The sequence below is a fragment of the Phyllobates terribilis genome, unplaced genomic scaffold, assembly GCF_046119375.1.
Source record: "Phyllobates terribilis strain yellow unplaced genomic scaffold, ASM4611937v1 Scaffold_2__4_contigs__length_985480577, whole genome shotgun sequence".
In the NCBI taxonomy this organism is placed as follows: Eukaryota; Metazoa; Chordata; class Amphibia; order Anura; family Dendrobatidae; genus Phyllobates; species Phyllobates terribilis.
The window spans coordinates 616,543,624-616,568,664 of NW_027362762.1; the positions used below are offsets into that span (position 1 = coordinate 616,543,624).

A 25,041-nucleotide genomic window follows, 5' to 3' on the forward strand; every position below is an offset into this window, starting at 1 on the left:
TACAGTATAATAGGCCCCACATAGTCCTCCATACAGTATAATGGCCTCACATAATCCTCCATACAGTATACAGGCCTCACAATCCTCCATACAGAATAATGGGCTCACATAGTCCTCCATACAGAATAATGGGCCCCACATAGTCCTCCATACAGAATAATGGGCCCCACATAATCCTCCATACAGAATAATGGGCCCCACATAGCCCTCCATACAGTATAATGGTCCCCAAATAATCCTCCATACAGTATAATGGGCCCCACATAGTCCTCCATACAAAATAATGGCCCCACATAGTCCTCCATACAGTATACAGGCCCCACATAGTCCTCCATACAGTATAATGGCCCCACATAGTCCTCCACACAGAATAATGGTCCACACATAGTCCTCCATATAGAATAATAGGCCCCACATAGTCCACCATACAGAATAATGGGCCCCACATAATCCTCCATACAGAATAATGGCCCTGCATAGTCCTCTATACAGAATAATGGGCCCCACATAGTCCTCCATACAGTATAATGGCCCCACATAGTCCTCCATACAGAATAATAGGCCCCACATAGTCCTCTATACAGAATAATGGGCCCCACATAGTCCTCCATACAGAATAATGGGCCTCACATAATCCTCCATACAGAATAATGGGCCCAACATAGTCCTCCATACAGTATAATGGCCCTGCATAGTCCTCCATACAGAATAATGGCCCCACATAGTCCTCTATACAGTATAATGGCCCCACATAGTCCTCCATACAATATACAGGGCCCCAAACAGTCCTCTATACAGAATAATGGGTCCAACATAGTGCTCCATACAGAATAATGGGCCCCACATAATATTTCATACAGTATAATGGGCCCCAAATAATCCTCCATACAGTATAATGGGCCCCACATAGTCCTCCATACAAAATAATGGCCCCACATAGTCCTCCATACAGTATACAGGCCCCACATAGTCCTCCATACAGTATAATGGCCCCACATAGTCCTCTATACAGAATAATGGGCCCCACATAGACCTCCATACAGAATAATGGGCCCTATATAATCCGCCATACAGAATAATGGGCCCCACATAGTCCTCTATACAGAAAAATCAGCCCCACATAGTCCTCCATACAGAAAAATGGGCCCCACATAGTCCTCCATACAGAAAAATGGGCCCCACATAGTCCTCCACATAGTATACAGGGCCCCACACAGTCCTCTATACAGAATAATGGGCCCAACATAGTGCTCCATACAGAATAATGGGCCCCATATAGTGCTCCGTACTGTATACACGGCCCCACAAATGGCACTTAAGAAGATCCACATCAATGGGAATTTTTTAATAGAGACTCATAGGTCAATATAAAACCCATGCAATTGATTGTATACGGTGTGGATGCAATAAATGGCAGACCATTCGGATGAGAATCACAAAGAGAAAGGAGAACCACCGAATGTCAGGTCCAAAAATCAATAAAACATTGGCTATATGTAAAGGACCACCCCTGACGAAGGACGCTCCAGTCTGAAACGCGTGTCGAGGTTGAGCCGCGATCCCTCCATTTGGACCCAACAACCAGGTATAGTCAGTTAATTTGGCTTCCTTCCCTGCTATTTTGTATGAGTACTATCCCTTTATACAGCATATCCATATGTGAGGATAGATATTGTCTACATATACCATAGTTGGTTATGTATGGTGCCTGGTGACTCCACTACTTATTTACTTACCTGAAGCACTTTTTATGCAACATTGGTAGCATTATTACTATATCCAGTGTCATCATATATATCATTATGCACCAAGCACTGCCATCTATACGATAATGGTTAGACTGACTCTGACATACTCATTATTATTAGCATACATCGGTTTATTTTGGGATAGAAATTAATCATGTCCATTGCAACCATTGTATATCTATCTATTGTGATCTAATTTGATACTGTCTATTTGATTGTCATATTGATGTTGCATTTACATTTCAGTGATTGCGGACAATCTTGTGCCTGTATTACCACTATGACCATTTTCTTACATATAGCCAATGTTTTATTGATTTTTGGACCTGACATTCGGTGGTTCTCCTTTCTCTTTGTATACACGGCACCGCATAGTGCTCCGTACTGTATTCACGGCCCCTGCATAGTTCTCCATACTGTATACACGGCCCCCCGCATATTCTCTGTACTGTATACACGGCCCCGCATAGTGCTCCGTACTGTATACATGGCCCCGCATGGTGCTCCGTACTGTATATATGGCCCCGCATAGTGCTCCGTACTGTATATATGGCCCCGCATGGTGCTCCGTACTGTATACATGGCCACGCATAGTGCTCCGTACTGTATACATGGCCCCGCATGGTGCTCCGTACTGTATATATGGCCCAACATAGTGCTCCGTACTGTATACATGGCCACGCATAGTGCTCCGTACTGTATATATGGCCCCGCATGGTGCTCCGTACTGTATACATGGCCCAACATAGTGCTCCGTACTGTATATATGGCCCCGCATAGTGCTCCGTACTGTATATATGGCCCCGCATGGTGCTCCGTACTGTATATATGGCCCAACATAGTGCTCCGTACTGTATATATGGCCCCGCATAGTGCTCCGTACTGTATATATGGCCCCGCATGGTGCTCCGTACTGTATATATGGCCCAACATAGTGCTCCGTACTGTATATATGGCCCCGCATAGTGCTCCGTACTGTATATATGGCCCCGCATGGTGCTCCGTACTGTATACATGGCCCCGCATGGTGCTCCGTACTGTATATATGGCCCAACATAGTGCTCCGTACTGTATACATGGCCACGCATAGTGCTCCGTACTGTATACATGGCCCCGCATGGTGCTCCGTACTGTATACATGGCCCCGCATGGTGCTCCGTACTGTATACATGGCCCCGCATGGTGCTCCGTACTGTATATATGGCCCCGCATAGTGTTCCGTACTGTATATATGGCCCCGCATAGTGCTCCGTAGTGTATACACGGCCCCTGCATAGTTCTCTGTACTGTATACACGGCCCCCCGCATAGTGCTCTGTACTGTATATATGGCCCCGCATAGTGCTCCGTACTGTATACACGGCCCCTGCATAGTTCTCCATACTGTATACACGGCCCCCCGCATAGTGCTCTGTACTGTATACACGGCCCAGCATAGTGCTCCGTACTGTATATATGGCCACGCATAGTGCTCCGTACTGTATACACAGCCCCTGCATAGTTCTCCATACTGTATACACGGCCCCCCGCATAGTGCTCTGTACTGTATACACGGCCCCGCATAGTGCTCCGTACTGTATATATGGCCCCGCATAGTGCTCTGTACTGTATATATGGCCCCGCATAGTGCTCTGTACTGTATACACGGCCCCGCATAGTGCTCTGTACTGTATATATGGCCCGCATGGTGCTCCGTACTGTATATATGGCCCAGCATAGTGCTCCGTACTGTATATATGGCCCCGCATGGTGCTCCGTACTGTATATATGGCCCCGCATAGTGTTCCATACTGTATATATGGCCCCGCATAGTGCTCCGTACTGTATACACGGCCCCTGCATAGTTCTCTGTACTGTATACACGGCCCCCCGCATAGTGCTCTGTACTGTATACACGGCCCCGCATAGTGCTCCGTACTGTATATATGGCCCCACATAGTGCTCTGTACTGTATATATGGCCCCGCATAGTGCTCCGTACTGTATATATGGCCCCGCATAGTGCTCCGTACAGTATACACGGCCCCTGCATAGTGCTCCGTACAGTATACACGGCCCCGGCATAGTTCTCCATACTGTATACACGGCCCCGCATAGTGCTCCGTACTGTATACATGGCCACGCATAGTGCTCCGTACTGTATACATGGCCCCGCATGGTGCTCCGTACTGTATACATGGCCCCGCATAGTGTTCCGTACTGTATATATGGCCCAGCATAGTGCTCCGTACTGTATACATGGCCCAACATAGTGCTCCGTACTGTATATATGGCCCCACATAGTGCTCTGTACTGTATATATGGCCCCGCATAGTGCTCCGTACTGTATATATGGCCCCGCATAGTGCTCCGTACAGTATACACGGCCCCTGCATAGTGCTCCGTACAGTATACACGGCCCCGCATGGTGCTCCGTACTGTATACATGGCCACGCATAGTGCTCCGTACTGTATACATGGCCCCACATGGTGCTCCGTACTGTATATATGGCCCCGCATAGTGTTCCGTACTGTATATATGGCCCCGCATAGTGCTCCGTATTGCATATATGGCCCCACATGGTGCTCCGTACTGTATATACGGCCCCGCATAGTGCTCCGTACTGTATACATGGCCCCGCATGGTGCTCCGTACTGTATACATGGCCCCGCATGGTGCTCCGTACTGTATACATGGCCCCGCATGGTGCTCCGTACTGTATATATGGCCCCGCATAGTGTTCCGTACTGTATATATGGCCCCGCATAGTGCTCCGTAGTGTATACACGGCCCCTGCATAGTTCTCTGTACTGTATACACGGCCCCCCGCATAGTGCTCTGTACTGTATATATGGCCCCGCATAGTGCTCCGTACTGTATACACGGCCCCTGCATAGTTCTCCATACTGTATACACGGCCCCCCGCATAGTGCTCTGTACTGTATACACGGCCCAGCATAGTGCTCCGTACTGTATATATGGCCACGCATAGTGCTCCGTACTGTATACACAGCCCCTGCATAGTTCTCCATACTGTATACACGGCCCCCCGCATAGTGCTCTGTACTGTATACACGGCCCCGCATAGTGCTCCGTACTGTATATATGGCCCCGCATAGTGCTCTGTACTGTATATATGGCCCCGCATAGTGCTCTGTACTGTATACACGGCCCCGCATAGTGCTCTGTACTGTATACACGGCCCCGCATAGTGCTCCGTACTGTATATATGGCCCGCATGGTGCTCCGTACTGTATATATGGCCCAGCATAGTGCTCCGTACTGTATATATGGCCCCGCATGGTGCTCCGTACTGTATATATGGCCCCGCATAGTGTTCCATACTGTATATATGGCCCCGCATAGTGCTCCGTACTGTATACACGGCCCCTGCATAGTTCTCTGTACTGTATACACGGCCCCCCGCATAGTGCTCTGTACTGTATACACGGCCCCGCATAGTGCTCCGTACTGTATATATGGCCCCACATAGTGCTCTGTACTGTATATATGGCCCCGCATAGTGCTCCGTACTGTATATATGGCCCCGCATAGTGCTCCGTACAGTATACACGGCCCCTGCATAGTGCTCCGTACAGTATACACGGCCCCGGCATAGTTCTCCATACTGTATACACGGCCCAGCATAGTGCTCCGTACTGTATACATGGCCACGCATAGTGCTCCGTACTGTATACATGGCCCCGCATGGTGCTCCGTACTGTATACATGGCCCCGCATAGTGTTCCGTACTGTATATATGGCCCAGCATAGTGCTCCGTACTGTATATATGGCCCAGCATAGTGCTCCGTACTGTATACATGGCCCAACATAGTGCTCCGTACTGTATATATGGCCCCACATAGTGCTCTGTACTGTATATATGGCCCCGCATAGTGCTCCGTACTGTATATATGGCCCCGCATAGTGCTCCGTACAGTATACACGGCCCCTGCATAGTGCTCCGTACAGTATACACGGCCCCGCATGGTGCTCCGTACTGTATACATGGCCACGCATAGTGCTCCGTACTGTATACATGGCCCCACATGGTGCTCCGTACTGTATATATGGCCCCGCATAGTGTTCCGTACTGTATATATGGCCCCGCATAGTGCTCCGTATTGCATATATGGCCCCACATGGTGCTCCGTACTGTATATACGGCCCCGCATAGTGCTCCGTACTGTATATATGGCCCCGCATGGTGCTCCGTACTGTATACATGGCCACGCATAGTGCTCCGTACTGTATACATGGCCCCGCATGGTGCTCCGTACTGTATACACGGCCCACCATAGTGCTCCGTATTGCATATATGGCCCCACATGGTGCTCCGTACTGTATATATGGCCCCGCATAGTGCTCCGTACAGTATACACGGCCCCTGCATAGTTCTCCATACTGTATACACGGCCCCGCATAGTGCTCAGTACTGTATATATGGCCCCGCATGGTGCTCCGTACTGTATACATGGCCACGCATAGTGCTCCGTACTGTATACATGGCCCCGCATGGTGCTCCGTACTGTATACATGGCCCCGCATAGTGTTCCGTACTGTATATATGGCCCAGCATAGTGCTCCGTACTGTATACATGGCCCAGCATAGTGCTCCGTATTGCATATATTGCCCCACATGGTGCTCCGTACTGTATATATGGCCCCGCATATTGCTCCGTATTGCATATATGGCCCCACATGGTGCTCCATACTGTATATATGGCCCCGCATGGTGCTCCGTACTGTATACATGGCCACGCATAGTGCTCCGTACTGTATACATGGCCCCGCATGGTGCTCCGTACTGTATACACGGCCCAGCATAGGGCTCCGTATTGCATATATGGCCCCACATGGTGCTCCGTACTGTATATATGGCCCCGCATAGTGCTCCGTACAGTATACACGGCCCCTGCATAGTTCTCCATACTGTATACACGGCCCCGCATAGTGCTCAGTACTGTATATATGGCCCCGCATGGTGCTCCGTACTGTATACATGGCCACGCATAGTGCTCCGTACTGTATACATGGCCCCGCATGGTGCTCCGTACTGTATACATGGCACCGCATAGTGTTCCGTACTGTATATATGGCCCAGCATAGTGCTCCGTACTGTATACATGGCCCAGCATAGTGCTCCGTATTGCATATATTGCCCCACATGGTGCTCCGTACTGTATATATGGCCCCGCATAGTGTTCCGTACTGTATATATGGCCCCGCATAGTGCTCCGTATTGCATATATGGCCCCACATGGTGCTCCATACTGTATATATGGCCCCGCATGGTGCTCCGTACTGTATACATGGCCACGCATAGTGCTCCGTACTGTATACACGGCCCCACATGGTGCTCCGTACTGTATATATGGCCCCGCATAGTGCTCCGTACTGTATATATGGCCCCGCATAGTGCTCCGTACTGTATATATGGCCCCGCATAGTGCTCCTTACTGTATACACGGCCCCTGCATAGTTCTCCGTACTGTATACACACCCCCCCGCAGAGTGCTCTGTACTGTATACACGGCCCCGCATAGTGCGCCGTACTGTATATATGGCCCCGCATAGTGCTCCGTACTGTATACACGGCCCCTGCATAATTCTCCGTACTGTATACACGGCCCTGCATAGTGCTCCGTATTGTATATATGGCCTCACATAGTGCTCTGTACTGTATATATGGCCCCGCATAGTGCTCCGTACTGTATATATGGCCCCGCATAGTGCTTCGTATTGCATATATGGCCCCACATGGTGCTCCGTACTGTATATATGGCCCCGCATAGTGCTCCGTACTGTATATATGGCCCCGCATAGTGCTCCATACTGTATACAAGGCCCCTGCATAGTTCTCCGTACTGTATACACGGCCCCCAGCATAGTGCTCTGTACTGTATACACGGCCCCGCATAGTGCTCCGTATTGTATATATGGCCCCACATAGTGCTCTGTACTGTATATATGGCCCCGCATAGTGCTCCTCACAGTATAATGGCCCCATATTAAAAAAATAAATACTCACCTCTGTCATTCCAACACTGATTCCTACTTACCTGTGGGCCCACGGGCCATCCCCCTTTCACTAGTGCCGCGGCCACTCTTCTCTGTGCGCGCCCTCCCAGCAGGCTGCGCTCTCTCCCAGCAGGCTGCGCACCCTGATGGGAGGGCGCATGCGCGTGCAGAGGAGAGTGGCCGCGGCAGTATTGCCGTCAGGTGGTACAGTTTGGGCAACTCGGCCGAGGCGATGGCTGACGGCCGGGTGGCCCAAAATAGCTGCTGGGGGACTAGCCTGAGGGGCAATTGCCGCTCTGCCCCCTGGCCCAGCACGCCCCTGTTACAAGAGGAGTGGACCAAAATTCCTCCTGACATGCGCAAACCTCATCATCAACTACAAAAAACGTCTGACTGCTGTGCTTGCCAAAAAGGGTTTTGCCACCAAGTATTAAGTGGTGTTTGCCAGAGGAATCAAATACTTATTTCTCACTGCAAAATGCAAATAAATTTATCTAATTTATACAATGTGATCTTCTTGATTTTTTTTTTTTTGGATATTCTATCTCTCAATGTTAAAATTAACCTACCCTTAAAATTATAGACTGTTCATGTCTTTGTCAGTGGGCAAACTTACAAAAACAGCAAGGGATCAAATAATTATTTTCTTCACTGTATATACACACACTGTGGCTGGTGTGGGGTGTGAGGGGAGTGGCAGAGGAGTGGGGCACAGGAGGCAGGAGCACTACTGCAGCTCCTGCGTGTGCCCACTTCTAAAGAAAATTAATATTCAGTGCTCCCCACGCCCATAGGTATGGGGAGCACTGAATATTCATTCTCCTCAGTAGCCAGCACACAGTGTAGCTGCAGCGAGGCTCCTGCTGCTGCTGGGTGATCGCGTGTGCCAGCTATTAAAGAGCATGAATATTCACCCCCTCTCCAATCCCATGCTCTTTAATAGCGGGCACACGCGATCGCCCAGCAGGAGCCGCGCTGCGGCTACACTGTGTGCCGTCTATTAAGGTGAGTGAAGTCACTGCTCCCCACGCACACAGTCCCGGCGTGGGGAGCAGTGACTATTCCGGCAGATCATCTCACCTTGTGAGGGCGAATGGCAGTGACGTCATGCGCGGCTCATAAGGTGAGATTAGTGCTGGCAGCAGAGCAGGACGCAGCACTGGAACACAGGAAAGAAAGGGGAGTAGACGTGTTTATTTTTTTTTTGTGTGCAGCGTGATTAGGATGAGGGATACCATGCATATCAGGATGGGGATCAGGGGTACCATGCATACCAGGATGAGGGGTGCCATGCATACCAGAATGGAGATCAGGTTTGCCATGCATATTAGGATGGGGATCAGGGGTGCCATGCATACCAGGATGGAGATCAGGGGTGCCATGCATACCAGGATGGAGATCAGGGGTGCATGCATACCGGGATGGAGGGGTGCCATGCATTCCAGGATGGAGATCAGGGGTGCCATGCATAACAGGATGGGGATCAGGAGTGCTATGCATACCAGGATGGGGATGGGGGCCACGTATAATAGGAAGAGGGGGCCCATATATACCAGGATGGGGGATATTAACAGAATTGGGGGGCATTACCCCTATAACAGTGTCAGCAACAGACCCCCTCCCCCTTAATAGTGCATCATGACCATATTTTTTGCTTACATTTTTTTTCTATTTTCCTCCTCTAAAACCTAGTTGCATCTTATGGTCCGGTGCGTCTTATAGTCCGAAAAATACGGTAATTTATTTTTACATGTAACTTTTTGATAACTTGTTATATATTTTTCTTGTGTAGCAGTATGATGAAAAAAACACCCAGTACTTATGTTTTTTTATTATTTTTTTTGTACGGTTCAAACACAGTTTAAATAATGTCACAGTTTTATAGCTCGGCTCATTTGAGATATGTCAAAACAATTACTGTTATAGGCAGGAATACAGCCGGTATCTGGCGGATATGATGCGGTCTTAATTCCTAAGCCTGTTCTATACTTAGGGACATAACATTGTGCATACCTGTACGTTCAAAGTTGCCAAGAGGTTAATGACCACCATATAAAGGCGGTCATTAGGGGTTAAAATCATAGGGCCAGATTCCTCAAAGATTCATTCATCAGAATTCTGGCATAAAAGTTTTGAAAAGTCTCAAAATTTATGTGCAACTCCCAGTTGCGACTTTTGGCATTTTCACAGCAGTTTATCACAGCTCCAACAAAAATGGGCAGAGTTGAAGTGGGACGGAGGAGCGGTGAGGGCGGGATGCTACAGCTCGTATAATTCATGACAAGTTGTGGAATTCCCTACACCAGAAATCTCTCACTCCAGTACCTGACTGGAGCGAGATTTCTGGCATAGCGCACGTCACTCGTCAGATGCTCCTGATTCGTGAAGATGCGTGCAACTCTCCATAAATCAGGAGTGTCCGACTCAAACATGCCCCCTCATCAAGACCAACGTGAACAATGCCAGTGTTGATGAGTCAGGCCCACAGTTTATTAGTTGTGGCTGAGTCCAATATATTTACGAAATGCAGGCTCCCACAGTCTGACTGACAGTTTTCTTCCCTTTTTGTTAATAGGAACAAATATGACAATAAAAGCTTGGTGAAGCTCCAGTCTTAAAAGGAATCTGTTACCATGTATTTGTCATCTAATCTGATAGCAGCATAATGTGGAGACAGAGACCCTGATTCAAGCAATGTGTCACTAGCTGGTCTGCTTGCAGTACTTTTAATAAAATCACTATTTTATCAGCAGGAGATTATCACTAGAGGACTGGTAAACCTGCTGCCATGTAGTCCTCCATTGTCATAAGCTCTGTATAACTCTGCCTCCACTGTTCATTGGCAGCTTTCTGTCTATGCACAATCTACACAGAAATCGGTCAGTAGGGTGGGTGGGGTTATACAGAGCTCAGCATTCAGAGATAAAACTGTGATTTTATCAAAATGACAGAATGCAGTCCAGTAAGTGACACATAGCTGGAATCAGGGTCTCTGCTCCTACATCATGCTACTTTCAGAAGGCATAGCAAAATCCTGGTTATGGATCCACTTTAATGAATACATGAGACTCCTGCCTTACAATGCTCACATCACACTGCAACTAAAATTGTGAGCTTAGTCAGAATATACTATTTGATTTCAGGAGAAAAGCACAGTGCCGCAATAATTGCGCAAAGATAGCATTACCTGATTGGGAAGCCGGCTGCACTTATATGAATGGTTTCCACAATGCCACATGCTTCTAGTTGACTGAGTACCTAAAACAAATGAATTTAGAGCGTGTTAGAAACAATACAATTATGAACTTATTTTAGAAAATAACTGTCACTACTTAAGTTACAATCAATATTAAATCACATTATGCAATGATGCATTGATCCTATGGAATCTATGAAAGGAGCTTTTACCTATTACTGTATATTTAATGTTGCATAGGGATAAAACCGTTGCGGTTACCATGAAAAAATTCCAAGGATGCTGCACTTTTCCCAATGAGCAGGTATCCAAGTTAATATCAGTAGTCACGGTAGTTAGTCACAGAGAACGCTTTTCAAGGTATCATTAAATCTAAATAGACATAGGTACAACTAATCACAAATTCCACATATTTTCAGTACAGGTCAAAAATGTTTGCAGATACCAATAAGAACATGGAAAACCGTTACATGAACAGGTGTGTTCATTGTGGATTCAGACTGAAGGACGCAAAACCATGAGGGGACACATATGGAAACAAGGAGCAAAGAAATGTGTGAAATAATCCAAAATGTGTGTACGACCTTAGATTCGTCTCTTTTACTCTGATGACAGCTTTAGACACCCTTAGCATTCTCAGTGTCATCAGGTAGTCACCTGGAATGGCTTTCCAACAGTCTTGAAGGATTTCTCAGAGATGCGGAGCACTTGTTGGCTACTTTGCCTTCACTCAGCTGTCCATCTCATCTCAAACCATATCAATTAGGTTAAGGTTGAGAGATTGTGGAGGTGGTGTCATCTGACACAGCACTCCATACCTCCTCACTTTCTTGGTCATATAGCCAAAACAGCAAACACACTCTAAAGGTCGTTGATTCCACACATGAACTCTTGACAAGACTTACCTGTACATTGGATGTCATTCTAGGTGAAGCTGCGTGAGAGAATGCCAAGTAAAGCTGTCATCAGAGTAAAAGGGTGTACTTTCAGGAATTTAAGGTTTAACACATATTCTGGTTTGTTTCACAAATGCTTTTTTACTCCATTTATATACGTGTTCCTTTGTGATTTTAGTCTGCAGTCTGAATCAACAATGTGCAAATTCCAAAAAGAACAAGGAAAACCATTGCTTGAACAGGTGTGTTCAAACTTGTGACCTTGTATACCCCAACCAAATGTGTAAAACACTGCCAAAAACATGGGCAGGGTCAAAGGTTAAACAACCATAAATATTCAAAATGACATAAAAAATGTAAAATAAACACAGTAGAATAAAACACAAACATAGCAAAAACATCTGGTTTGACATTGGAAAATGCCCTTGATGAAGCTGCGCCCCCTACACGCATTAACACCCAACAGAGATGACGGCAACCCTGGCACACGCTGCAAGCACGTTTTCTCCAGTAGTGCTCAGGTGTGCCGAGCATAAGCAGAAGACTTCTTCCACTATAAGTTTGTGCTCAAAACTTATATCTCAGTTCTCCATTTGGCCAAACAAGCCTATTTCACCACCCTCATCACATCAATATCTGACAATCCAGAACAACTCTTCGAAAATTTCCACTCCTTTCTGTGCCCTAAAGCACAGTCCCCTGTCACCATCCTTTGTGCTTACAATCTGGCCAACCATATCAGTCAGGGCATTTTTGTCCAAACCCCTCAGAACTTGGATCCCCTTCTCTCCTGCACCTCAAGTTCACTTTCCACCTTTGAACCTGTCACAGAAGAGGTAGTTACCAGGTTCCTCGCTTCATCTCGCCCTACAACCTGCACCAGTGACCCTATTCCCTCGCATATTCTTCAGTCTCTCTCCTCAGTTGTCACTACTTACCTTAATAAAATATTTAACCACTCTTTTTTCTGCTATCTTTCCCTCCTCATTTGTTGTCATAACCCCTCTATTAAAAAAACATCCCTGGACCAGAACTGTTCTGCTAATTACAGACAGGTTTTTAATCTCCTCTTCATCTCTTAACTACTGGAATGCTTGGTCCACTCTCAGCTAATCTGCTATCTCTCAGATAACTCTCTTCTTGACCCTTTACTATCTGGTTTCTGTTCTTTGCACTCTATTTAATCTGCCCTTACTAAAGTCTCTAATGATCTATTAACAGCTAAACCTAATGGGCACTGCTCCCTGCTGATTCTCCTGGATCTCTCTACTGCATTTGACACTGTGGACCACAAGCTCCTCCTCACTTTGCTCCACTCTATAGGCCTCAAAGAAACTGCTCTGTCTTGGTTCTCCTCATATCTTTCAAACTGCTCCTTTACTGTATCATTTGCCGTCTCTTCTTCCTCTAATCTTCCCCTCAGGTCACGTTCACACGTTCAGTATTTGGTCAGTATCTTAAATCAGTATTTGTAAGCCAAAACCAGGAGTGGGTTAAAAATGCAGAAGTGGTACATGTGTTTTATTATACTTTTCCACTGATTGTTCCACTCCCGATTTTGGCTTACAAATACTGATCAAATACTGAACGTGACCTTACTGTCGGGATTCCTCAGGGTTCAGTTCAAGGCTCCCTCCTCTTCTCCCTATATACTGTCTCTATTGGACAAACCAACAAAAGAATTGGTTTCCAGTGCCATCTATATGCTGATGACATCCAATTACACACATCTTCTCTTGACATTATCCCCACCTAATACAAAATACCAGGGATTGTCTGTCTGTGGTCTCTAACATCATGTCCTCCCTCTATCTGAAACTGAATCTGTTCAAAACTGAACTGTTCATGTTTCCCACCTCTACTAACCTACCTATACCCGATATAGCAATTTCCTTGGGTAGTTCAACCATAACTCCCATGCAGCACGTTCCTTGTCTTGGTGTCATATTTGACACAGAACTTTTCTTTATTCCCTATATCCAATTGCTCGCTCATGTCACCTGCATCTAAAAACATCTCCAGAATCCGACCTTTTATTACCTTTGAAACTGCAAAAACTCTTACTGACGCCCTTATTCATTCTCGTCTGGACTACTGTAACTCTCTACTAATTAGTCTCCCTCTTATCAAATGTTCTCCTCTCCAATCCATCCTGAATGTGGCAGCCAGGATCGTATTTTTGTCCAGCTGCTACCCCAATGCCTCCACTATGTGTCAGTCATTGCACTGGTTACCCATCCAATGCAGAGTACAATATAAAACTTATCGCTCTCACTCACAAAGCTCTCCACAGTTCTGTATCACCACACCTCTCTTCACTCATCTTGGTCTATCACCCCACCTGTGCTCTCCATTCTGCAACTGATCTAAGACTAACATCCTCCATAATCCAAACTTCCCACTTCCGTCTCTAATACTACTCTCATGCTGCGCCAGTTTTCTGGAATGCACTACCCCGGACAATCTGATTATTACCTAGCCCCCACATTTTTAAGCGTGCTTTAAAAACACACCTCTTTAGACAGACTTATCACTTCACTTCACTAATGTAAATCTTCCCTGTTCTCCCTTCTAGTTTTTCTTCTGAATCTAGTCACTCTTATTCATCTGTCTCCACATCCTCCATGCACCCACATTTGGTAACTATACTTAGACAGATGATGGCTGGATCATACATGACAAGCACATCCAACCCTTGGTGTCTCTACCATTTCCTCATAGATTGTACTGTAAGCTTGCCGACAGGGCCCTCACTCCTCCTGTAACTGTTGAACTATGTGTTACTTTGTAATATCTATATTGTCTGTACATGTCCCCATCATTGGTAAAGTGCTGCGGAACATGTTGGTGCTATATAAATATAAAGTTAATATTGTTTGTAAATATTGACTGTATATAATATCAGGGGCGGACACAGACTGTAGTGGGCCCCTGTGCAAGAATTTTTTTTGGCCCCCCCCCCCTGCCCTTCATAGGGGGCATGAAGGGCCCCCCCCCCCCGTGCATCTCTCATCCCCCCGTGCATCTCTGATTCCCCCCACTCCTAGTTAATTAATTGTATTTAAAAAAAATAAAACTTGTTATACTTACCCCCAGGGCCGGCTCCAGGTTTTTGTGGGCCCTGGGCGACAGAGTCTCAGTGGGCCCCTTTAACACATACCATGATTCATGGTGCACAGATACCACAGAGAAATATATATATAGTACAAGGTCAAGGATTTCACTTACTACATTACATGAGCGATATCTATTGTAAATTTTACAATAGCTCAGAAACCGGCGAATCCTCACAGCGCACAGTGCAGACCGGACAGTATAGTCCTCCATACAGTATTATGGGCACCATATAATGCTCCATACAGGATACTGACCCCCTTATAATGCTCCATACAGGATACTGGTCCCCATATAATGCTCCATACAGGATACTGGTCCCCATATAACACTCCATACAGGATACTGGTCCCCATATAACACTGCATACAGAATACTGTCCCCCATATAACGCTCCATACAGAATACTGACCCCCATATAACGCTCCATACAGAATATTGGCCCCCATATAACGCTCCATGCAGGCTGTTCCCCCCTTATAATGCCCCATTACACGAGCGATATCTATTGTAAATTCTACAATAGCTCAGAAACCGGCGAATCCTCACAGCGCACAGTGCAGACCGGACAGTATAGTCTTCCATACAGTATTATGGGCACCATATAATGCTCCATACAGGATACTGACCCCCTTATAATGCTCCATACAGGATACTGGTCCCCATATAATGCTCCATACAGGATACTGTCCCCTATATAACGCTCCATACAAAATACTGACCCCCATATAACACTCCATACAGAATATTGGCCCCCATGTAACGCTCCATGCAGGCTGTTTCCCCCTTATAATGCCCCATGCAGGATGTCACGCCCCCCTCCCTTATAATGCCCCATGCAGAATGTCACTTCCCCCCTTCCCCTCTTATAATGCCCCATGCAGGATGTCACACCCCCCCACCCCCATATAATGCCCCATGCAGGATGTCAATTCCCCCCTCCCCCTCTTATAATGCCCCATGCAGGATGTCACCCCCCCTCCCTTATAATGCCCCATGCAGGATGTCACTTCCCCCCTTCCCCTCTTATAATGCCCCATGCAGGATGTCACTTCCCCCCTTCCCCTCTTATAATGCCCCATGCAGGATGTCACCCCCCACCCCCATATAATGCCCCATGCAGGATGTCAATTCCCCCCTCCCCCTCTTATAATGCCCCATGCAGGATGTCACCCCCCCTCCCTTATAATGCCCCATGCAGGATGTCACCCCCCCACCCCCATATAATGCCCCATGCAGGATGTCAATTCCCCCCTCCCCCTCTTATAATGCCCCATGCAGGATGTCACTTCCCCCCTTCCCCTCTTATAATGCCCCATGCAGGATGTCACCCCCCGCACCCCCATATAATGCCCCCATGCAGGATGTCAATTCCCTCCTCCCCCTCATAATGTCCCATGCAGGATGTCACACCCCCTCCCTTATAATGCCCCATGCAGGACGTCACTTCCCCCCTTCCCCTCTTATAATGCCCCATGCAGTATGTCACCCCCCCATATAATGCCCCATGCAGTATGTCACCCCCCCCATATAATGCCCCATGCAGTATGTCACCCCCCCATATAATGCCCCATGCAGTATGTCACCCCCCCCCATATAATGCCCCATGCAGAATGTCACCCCCCCATATAATGCCCCATGCAGGATGTCACCCCCCCTCCCTTATAATGCCCCATGCAGGATGTCACCTCTCCCCCATATAATGCCCCATGCAGGATGTCACCCCCCCATATAATGCCCCATGCAGGATGTCACTCCCCCTCCCTTATAATGCCCCATGCAGGATGTCACACCCCCCTCCCTTATAATGCCCCATGCAGTATGTCACCCCCACATATAATGCCCCATGCAGTATGTCACCCCCCCATATAATGCCCCATGCAGTATGTCACCCCCCCATATAATGCCCCATGCAGGATGTCACACCCCCCTCCCTTATAATGCCCCATGCAGGATGTCACCTCTCCCCCCATATAATGCCCCATGCAGGATGTCACCCCCCATATAATGCCCCATGCAGGATGTCACCCCCCCCCATATAATGCCCCATGCAGGATGTCACACCCACTCTCCCTCCACCATATAATGCCCCATGCAGGATGTCACCCCCCCATATAATGCCCCATGCAGGATGTCACCCCCCCCCATATAATGCCCCATGCAGGGTGTCACACCCACTCTCCCCCCACCATATAATGCCCTATGCCCCCATACATAAAAAAAAAAAAAAAAAAATCAAATACTCACCTCGCTTCTCACCTGATGCTGATCCGGACTCCAGCATCGCCCGCTGTGTCAGCTCAGGAGAGATCGCGCGCGGTGTAAACATATCACCGCACCCTCTGACCTGAGACGTCACAGTCAGAGGACGCGGAAGATGCTGCGGAGGCACGGGGAGGGGTAAGTATTGTGCCGGTGCCGTCACATGACCGGAGATGTCCCTGCGCTCAGCATGGGGCCGGGAGCCCATGCTGAGCGCAGGGACATCTCCGGTCATGTGACGGCAGGGGGGTCCTGCGGGGGGGCCCCATGAGGAGACGCACAAGAGGGGGGCCCCAACGGGGCTCCGAGGGGGCCCTGACCGGCCGGGCTCCATGCTGGAGTCAGGGCAGTCATGCCTTGATGGCGGCCCTGCTGGAGGGGCCCCCTCTCCCTCGGGGGCCCCCGTTCAATGAACTGGCTGCACGGGCGGTAGGTCCGCCCCTGTATAATATCTTACATAAAACGGTCTCAGTTGTCTGCCCTTATAGCAAATACAAAAATGCTATCTAAAGGGCAAAATTACGAAAGTGAAGGACTGAATAAGGGATGTCATTTCTGCTGTCAATGGCAAATATAAAAATGCCATCTTGATTAAGAGCAAAATTAAGAAAATGCAAAAATGAAACTGTAATGGTGGAATTGACATTACCTAAAGTAACAAAAAATGCTATCCTCATTACAAACAAAAATAAGGGAGTGAAGAAATGAATGGATGAACAAAATAGTGGTATTCATGATGTAACTTGAGCCCTTCTTTTTGGCAGAAGGTGACATACTGAATAAGGGTAAATCTTAGTGGATGGAGCTGCATAAAAATATGGTGATATACTATGGTGAGATACGTTTTCAGGTTGATTCTGAGGCTATGTGCCCACAATGCAGAAATGCTGCAGATTTTTTCCGCTTCTCCCTGCCAGGAAAAACTCATGCGGATTTTGCATGCGTTTTTCCCGCGAGGTAGAAGCGTTTGTCAAGCGTTTTTGCATGCATTTCTGCATGCGGGTTATCAAGCGCTTTTCCAAGCGATTTTAGCATCACTTGGAAAAGTGCTTGACAACATGTTCACACTATATAAATCCATGTAACCGGCATGGATTTATAGTAGTGTGACCAAGTTAGTTAAAAAAAAAAAGAATAAGAATGGTAAAAAAAAAAAAAAAAAAAAAAAAATTATACTCACCTTCCGATGTCCTCCCGGTGTTTTCTCCGCTCCGTCCGGTGTCTTGGGCGGCTCGCGGTGGTGTGAAGGACCTGTCATTGAGGACAGGTCACATGACTCAATGACGTCATGGCAGGTCCTTCATAACACCGCGACCCATAGAGCAGACCAGACGGAGGGAAGAAAACACCGGGAGGACATCGGAAGGTAAGTATAATCTTTATTTTTTATTTTAAATTCTTTTTTTCACAGTTTCTATGGTACCCAGGTCTGGATGAGAGTCTCCTCTCCCCCAGGCCTGGGTACCATCCGCACATTGAACCGTGTGATATCCGCATGTGCAGATGCAGTGATGCGGATGTCACGCGGTCCAATGCAAGTCAATGGCGGCGATTACGCTGCGTGTCCGCAAAATTAATGGATATGCTGCGTATTTTTCCACAATGATAATCTGCAGCTGAAATTTCCGCAGCATGTGCACAGCACATGCGGATTATCATTGGGGACCATGGGGCACGTATTACCAAGCGCTTTTTAAGCGTTTTCGCTGCGGAAATTGCGCAGCAAAAACGCTTAAAAAACGCATAGTGGGCACGCAGCCTGAATGTTACAATTATGGGAAACAATCAAACATGCTGAGGCTCTTAATTCTACAGTATGGACTATGTTCAGGAAAAATCTTGCAGGTAGTTGGGTTAGAAACTTACAAGGGAGGAGGAAATCTTGTGAGGACCGGAGATTATGTGTGGGAAGGTATCGGGAGATTCGTTTGGAGATGTATGGAGGAGACAGATTATGTAAGGCCTTGTAAATCAATGTTAGTAATTTAAACGGTATTTACCATATAATTGAAAGCTGTCAAGGGATTGGCAGAGGCAGAAGAGAAGCAAAGGGAGAGGTGGATTCATTCGGCAACAGATTTGAGTTGGAAGAGGCAGGAAGTGGTAAGGGCTTGAATGTGTGGTTTGAAGGACAGAGCAGATTCAAGGGTTATACCCACACAGCGGACTTGTGATACAGGAGAAAGTGTGATGTTATTTATTTCGGATTTGTCCACATTAAGTTTTGGAAAGCATTATAAGATGGATATAGCTGATATACACTCTGGGATTCTGGACAGCAAGGAGGTGACATCTGAGCCAGAGAGGTAGATGAGTGTTGGTAGCATATAAGTGGTAACGAATGTCATGGCACTTTATAATTTGTATCAGGTTGAAGGTATACATGGAAAAGAGAAGAGGTCACAGGACAGAGCCTTGAGGAACACCAACAGACAGAGGGCGGGATGAGGAGGTAGTGTTGGAATGGGAGATGCCAAATGTGCGGTTACTGAGGTAAGAGAATATCCAGGAAAAGGCAAAATCTTTGAGGCTAAGGGAAGAGAGGATCTCTATTTAATTAGGAGAGATTGGTCAACTGTATGTGGAGTGGGACAGATGGAAGCCATATTTTATCTTGCCAAAGACTGTGTTGGGAAAGGAGCTTAATGTCGAGATACTATTCAAAGAGTTTTAAGGCAAAATGGAGAAATGATTTGGGGCAATATCAGGGTGAAGAGGTTGGATCAAGGGATGGATTCATCATGATTGGTGAGATGGTTGCATATTTGAAATAGGAAGGAGGACCCCCAGAGTTTAATGATAGTTTGAAGTGATGGGTTAAGGCTGGGATATGCATGGTAGTAACATTCGGGAGGTAATGGGATTAGGTCAAACACACAACTGGTGAGGTGTGACTAGTACAGCAAATTAGCAAGCTTTCCTGTGGTGATGGTAGGAAAGACGGTTAAGGGGGAAAAAGATTGGTCTGTTATGTGGAGGGGGTCTCTGATGTAGTTGATATTGTTTTTGAAGTGTGAGGCAAAGTCTTCTGTTGAAATGAGGGATGTGAGTGGGAGTAACAGTGGGTGGAGAAGTGAATTAAAATTATTTAATAATTGTTTGAGGTTGTGGGATAGATAAGATATGAGAGATGTGAAGTAGTTCTGTTTAGCAGAGTTGAGAGCAGACTTGAATTTGAAAATTGCTTGTTTGTGACAAAGTCTTCCTGTGAGTGTGTTTTCTTCTTCCAGGACTGGTCTACGACCTTGGAGGATTGTCGGAGTTTTTTTATGAGGTTGGTGTGTCTGTGTTATACTGAGAAGATATGGTAGACAATGGTTGAAGAGAGTCCAAGAATGTGTGAATGTCTAGGCTTGAGAGGTTTCTGTGGGGGTGTGCTAATTGTTGGGCTTGGGAGGCAGTAGAAGAGCCCTGTTGATGAGAATGAGAGTAGCTGGTGATCAGCTAGGGGAAGAGGTAAGATCATGATGTCAGATAGAGAACAGAGTCGTGTGAAGATCTAATGATGTCTGTCCTTATGGGTGGCTGTGGGAGTCCATTGCATGAGACCAAAGGATGAAGTGAGTGACAAGAGTTTGGAAGCTGCTGCTTGGTGGGTGTCAATGGGGATGTTGTAATCAATCATGATGATGGTGGGAATATCAGCAGAGAAAGTGTAGAATATGACACATATTTTTTAGAGAACTTGTGCACACAAGGCAGTCAAACTGGGGCGTGCACCAAATAAAACAAACAGGATAATGGGGGTGGGACAGACACCATAGTTAGAGTGGCATGTTAGCTCAGATTTTACAGAACCACCGGCATCATATTGTTAGTGGCATGTCACAGTCAGATAATGCTGTACGCGTTTATATCCAAATAAAAGTACCAAACATCAGCAATGAATTATAGACGTCTCACTGAGTGCCTCGTATTGAAATAAAGCAAAGGAAATGTTTTGAAATAGAATAGATCTAGAAGAAAAAAAATAGCTTCACTCAGCGTAAAGTATATTATTTTTAAAAAAAAGGTTGAACCAAACACATATACAAACAATACTTCACGAAAGGATGCAAATAGTAAAATGTTCTTTAGAAGTGACTAATAGTGTTTGAAAAACATTCTGTCTAAACAAGAAAAGCCATTAAAGGGGAATTATCATGTCTTTAAATTCCTTTAAAGGGAATCAGTCAGCAGGTTTTTGCTATGTAATCTGACAGCAGCATGATGTAGGAGCAGTGAACCTGATTCCAGCAACTTAGTTTACTGGGTGCAGCAGTTATGACAGAATCACACTTTTCTCTGTTGCAGATTTAGCAGAGCTTAAATGCTGAGCCATGCATAACCGGGGCCCACATCACTCATTAGCAGCTTTCTGTGTACAATGTATATTGACATAAAGCTGCTAATCAGTGGTGGGGGCATGGTTGGACAAGGAGACACAAGGCAGTTTGTCTCCCAGTGATGATCTCCTGCTGATAAAACAAGGATTGTACTGAAAAAGCAAAATACAGCCTAGTAAGTGACACATCGCTGTAATCTGGGTCTCTTGCCCTACATCATGGTGCTCTCAGATTATATAGCAAAAACCTGGTGACAGATTCCATAGCAAAAATCTGGTGCTAGATTCCCTTTAATTAGCTACACAACATGAAAATAAGCAAGTTTGCAGTTGACTTGCTTTTTTTAGGCAGCTTTTATCTTTTACAGTACATAACTCATTTCCATGGAGCTTGGCCTCCAGACCCTGGCTAGTAGCATTCCAGGAGGGTAGCTCCTAACATACTAGCCACCTCTCTACAGCACACTGATTTCTACACAGCAGTTAGCTGCTCACCTTCCTCTCCATCCCTACTCTCCCTCTCATCTTCTGAAGATATGCAGTTATAAATCACCTGCCTGGCAGCTTTCAGAGCAGGTCTGTTAATCTTGGTTCTCTGCTCTCCCTGACCAGAGCTGTGTGCTCCTTCAAATGTTCAGTTATCTTTATGTGTAAATACAGTGGTAACAGTGCACACACTCCCGAACAAACCACTGATAGCTGAATGTGTTACAGCAGAACTTGTGCTGAGCTTTATACAGTAATTCTAATACTACAGTTCTACATTCATCAGAGCTGTCACTCAAAGAGGGATGCTAGAAACCAGGAAGGAATATGTAAGGAGACTGCAGAGTTGTCTGCTGCTCAAGAGACAACTTGAGAATACCCCTTTAAAGTAATCAAATCAGATACTTTGTTGCTCAAAATAAAATACAACTGCAAGGTGTCTTTTTGACAAAGATTTACCTCTTCATTCCTGAACACCATCGCCTTGCAGTCCATATTTGGTTTAATACATCGAATATAGTGTGGTGTTGTTTCATGCAAAATATTCATCAAATTCTCTAATGAACCCTTAAAGAAATAAATTAGATCACTGGTAAATGAGGTTTAAATATATTCAGAGAATTTAAGGGAAGAAATCTTTCCTTAGCACAATGTTTAATTGTTTCTTCATTAAAAATAAATATTTTTTTTATGTTTAACGTTTTTGTAAAATATTGTAAAACCCCTAAAATATTAGAATGGTCACTGAGAAATCACAAAAGACTGACACTCTAGAACACCTGTTCTCGAAATATTACTTTTTAGCTTGTGCTGGGTAGACTGGGAGCTGGGGAAAATAACACTGGATCATATTACTGACCTCAGATGATGAAGATAGCTTAACACCTCCTCACCTTCCCTGCACAGTGACTGTTACATGTCACAGAGCAAGTCAAATCAGTCATTTTTCAGGTGCTGTGGCCACTGATACTTGGCACTAGTTCAGTATTTGCAAACCGGTGGGGGTTGTTAAGCTGGTAAATATGGGCAGGGTCTTGGAGTGATATCTAAGAAATCATGCAGAAAACCATGTGCTGTGGCAGAATGGGAGTGATGGAACAATGGATTTTTTTCGGTGTGCATCTTTTATAGAGATATATTATTGTTGGTTTAGGTTGATTACATGCATAATCTTCCTGCTTCTTGATTTGTTACTTAGAGAGACTGAAGTACTGAATATTTAGATCACAGGTGATTATTTCTTTAGCGGCTAGTATTTATTCATATATAATGTACTTTGAAAAAGTATTCATACCCAGTGAACTTTTCCACATCACGGTGATGTACAGTGTTAGTTTTCCGAAATACATACGTTTTGCATTTAGCCGAAAAAGTTCTACTGAGACCAAAGTAAAACTTTCTGGGCTAAATGCAAAATGCTATGTGTGGCAGAAAACTTACCATGCCCATCGCCTTAAAAACACCATCCCCACCGTCAAACACAGTGGTAACAGCATCATAGTGTGGGGATGTTTTTCTTCAGTAAAAAATGTAGAAAAAGTTCATGGGGTATGAATACATTTTCAAGGTATTGTACAGTACAGACCAAAAGTTCTCATTTAAAGATTTTTCTGTATTTTCATTACTTTGAAAATTGTACATTCACACTGAAGGCATCAAAACTATAAATTAACACATGTGAAATTATATACTTAACAAAAAAGTGTGAAACAACTGAAAATATGTCTTATATTCTAGGTTCTTCAAAGTAGCCACCTTTTGCATTGATGACTGCTTTGCACACTCTTAGCATTCTCTTGATGAACTTCAAGACCTTCAAGTATTCAGACCCTTTGCTCAGACACTCATATTTAAGTCACATGATGTCCATTTCTTTGTGATCCTCCTTAAGATGGTTCTACTCCTTCATTGGAGTCCAGCTGTGTTCAGATCCTGTGACAGCTGGAAGCAATGAATGATGTGCTGATGGGAGCCAAGTAGCAGTACCCGAGAATGGCTCTGAGACCTCCTTCACATGTCCGTGATGAAACACGTGAAAAAAACGGTACTAGTGCCATCAGTGTGTTCGTGTTTAACATCCATGTGTCATCAGTGTTTTTCCGGCATGGCTAAAGAAAGAATTAAATTACAAAGCTCCTCCTATACTTTGCGATGTGAAACACATTCAGCACATAGATACCATCCAGGTGCTGTAAAGTTTTTCTTGGTCCCATAGACTTGTATTGGCCGTTGTCATCTGTGCCGCCGGAAAAAAATGGGCATGTATCTGTGTGTTTTGCACAGACACATGATTCATGTAAAAACATGGACATGTGCATAGCAGCATAGATTATAATGGGTACGAGTGGTATCTGTAATGCACACGCCCGGACTGACTGGCGTGTGCGTGTATATGTAGTGATTCCACTGGACCGTACCGGAGAGTGAATGCCTGGAGGGGCGTAACTAAGTATCCACCCGATCCAAGGTCGCACGATGGCATACGACGCCAGTTCACCAAGGAGGGACCAGGTGCTACTCCAGGTCAGACCCCGGACACGGCTGTTGACCCACACCGGGGAAAACAGGAACTGGCAGGTTAGGCTGGCACACAGACTGGTGGGTACAGGCAGACACGGCAGGTATGCAGACGGGTGGATGCTGGCAAGCACGACTGGTATCCAAACAGGGAGGTACTGGCAGGTACGGCCGGTATGCAGGCAGGTGGATGTTGGTAAGCACGACTGGTATGCAGGCAGGGAGGTACTGGCACGTACGACAGGTTGGAGCACAGAGTGGATAGGACCCAGTACAGACTGGGACTCAGGAACAGAACCGCAGATGCGGTGGACAAACACAGCAGAGTGAGGCCGCCCGGAGCGGCGAGCAAGAGCAGAGCAAGACGAGATAGCCTGGAGCGGTGAGCGAGAGTAGAGCAGGACGAGGCCGCCTGGAGCGGCGAGCACAGGGTAAGAGCAGAGCGAGACTGCCGGAGCGGCGAGCAGAGGGTCAGAGCAGAGCGAGACTGCCGGAGCG

General features: G+C 46.2%; 1 protein-coding gene across 3 annotated transcripts in view; it reads right to left on the bottom strand.

Moving 5' to 3' along the window:
* The window catches only part of MYO19 (myosin XIX), a 264,615-nt gene that overhangs the window by 19,377 nt on the left and 220,197 nt on the right, over window positions 1-25,041 (bottom strand). For all 3 annotated transcript variants that reach the window (XM_073666532.1, XM_073666533.1, XM_073666534.1), the window contains 2 exons: window positions 22,486-22,593; window positions 10,936-11,006 (listed from right to left, as the gene is read on the bottom strand). In XM_073666532.1, coding sequence (XP_073522633.1) covers window positions 10,936-11,006; window positions 22,486-22,593 — 179 coding nt within the window. The remainder of the gene's footprint in view (window positions 1-10,935; window positions 11,007-22,485; window positions 22,594-25,041) is intronic.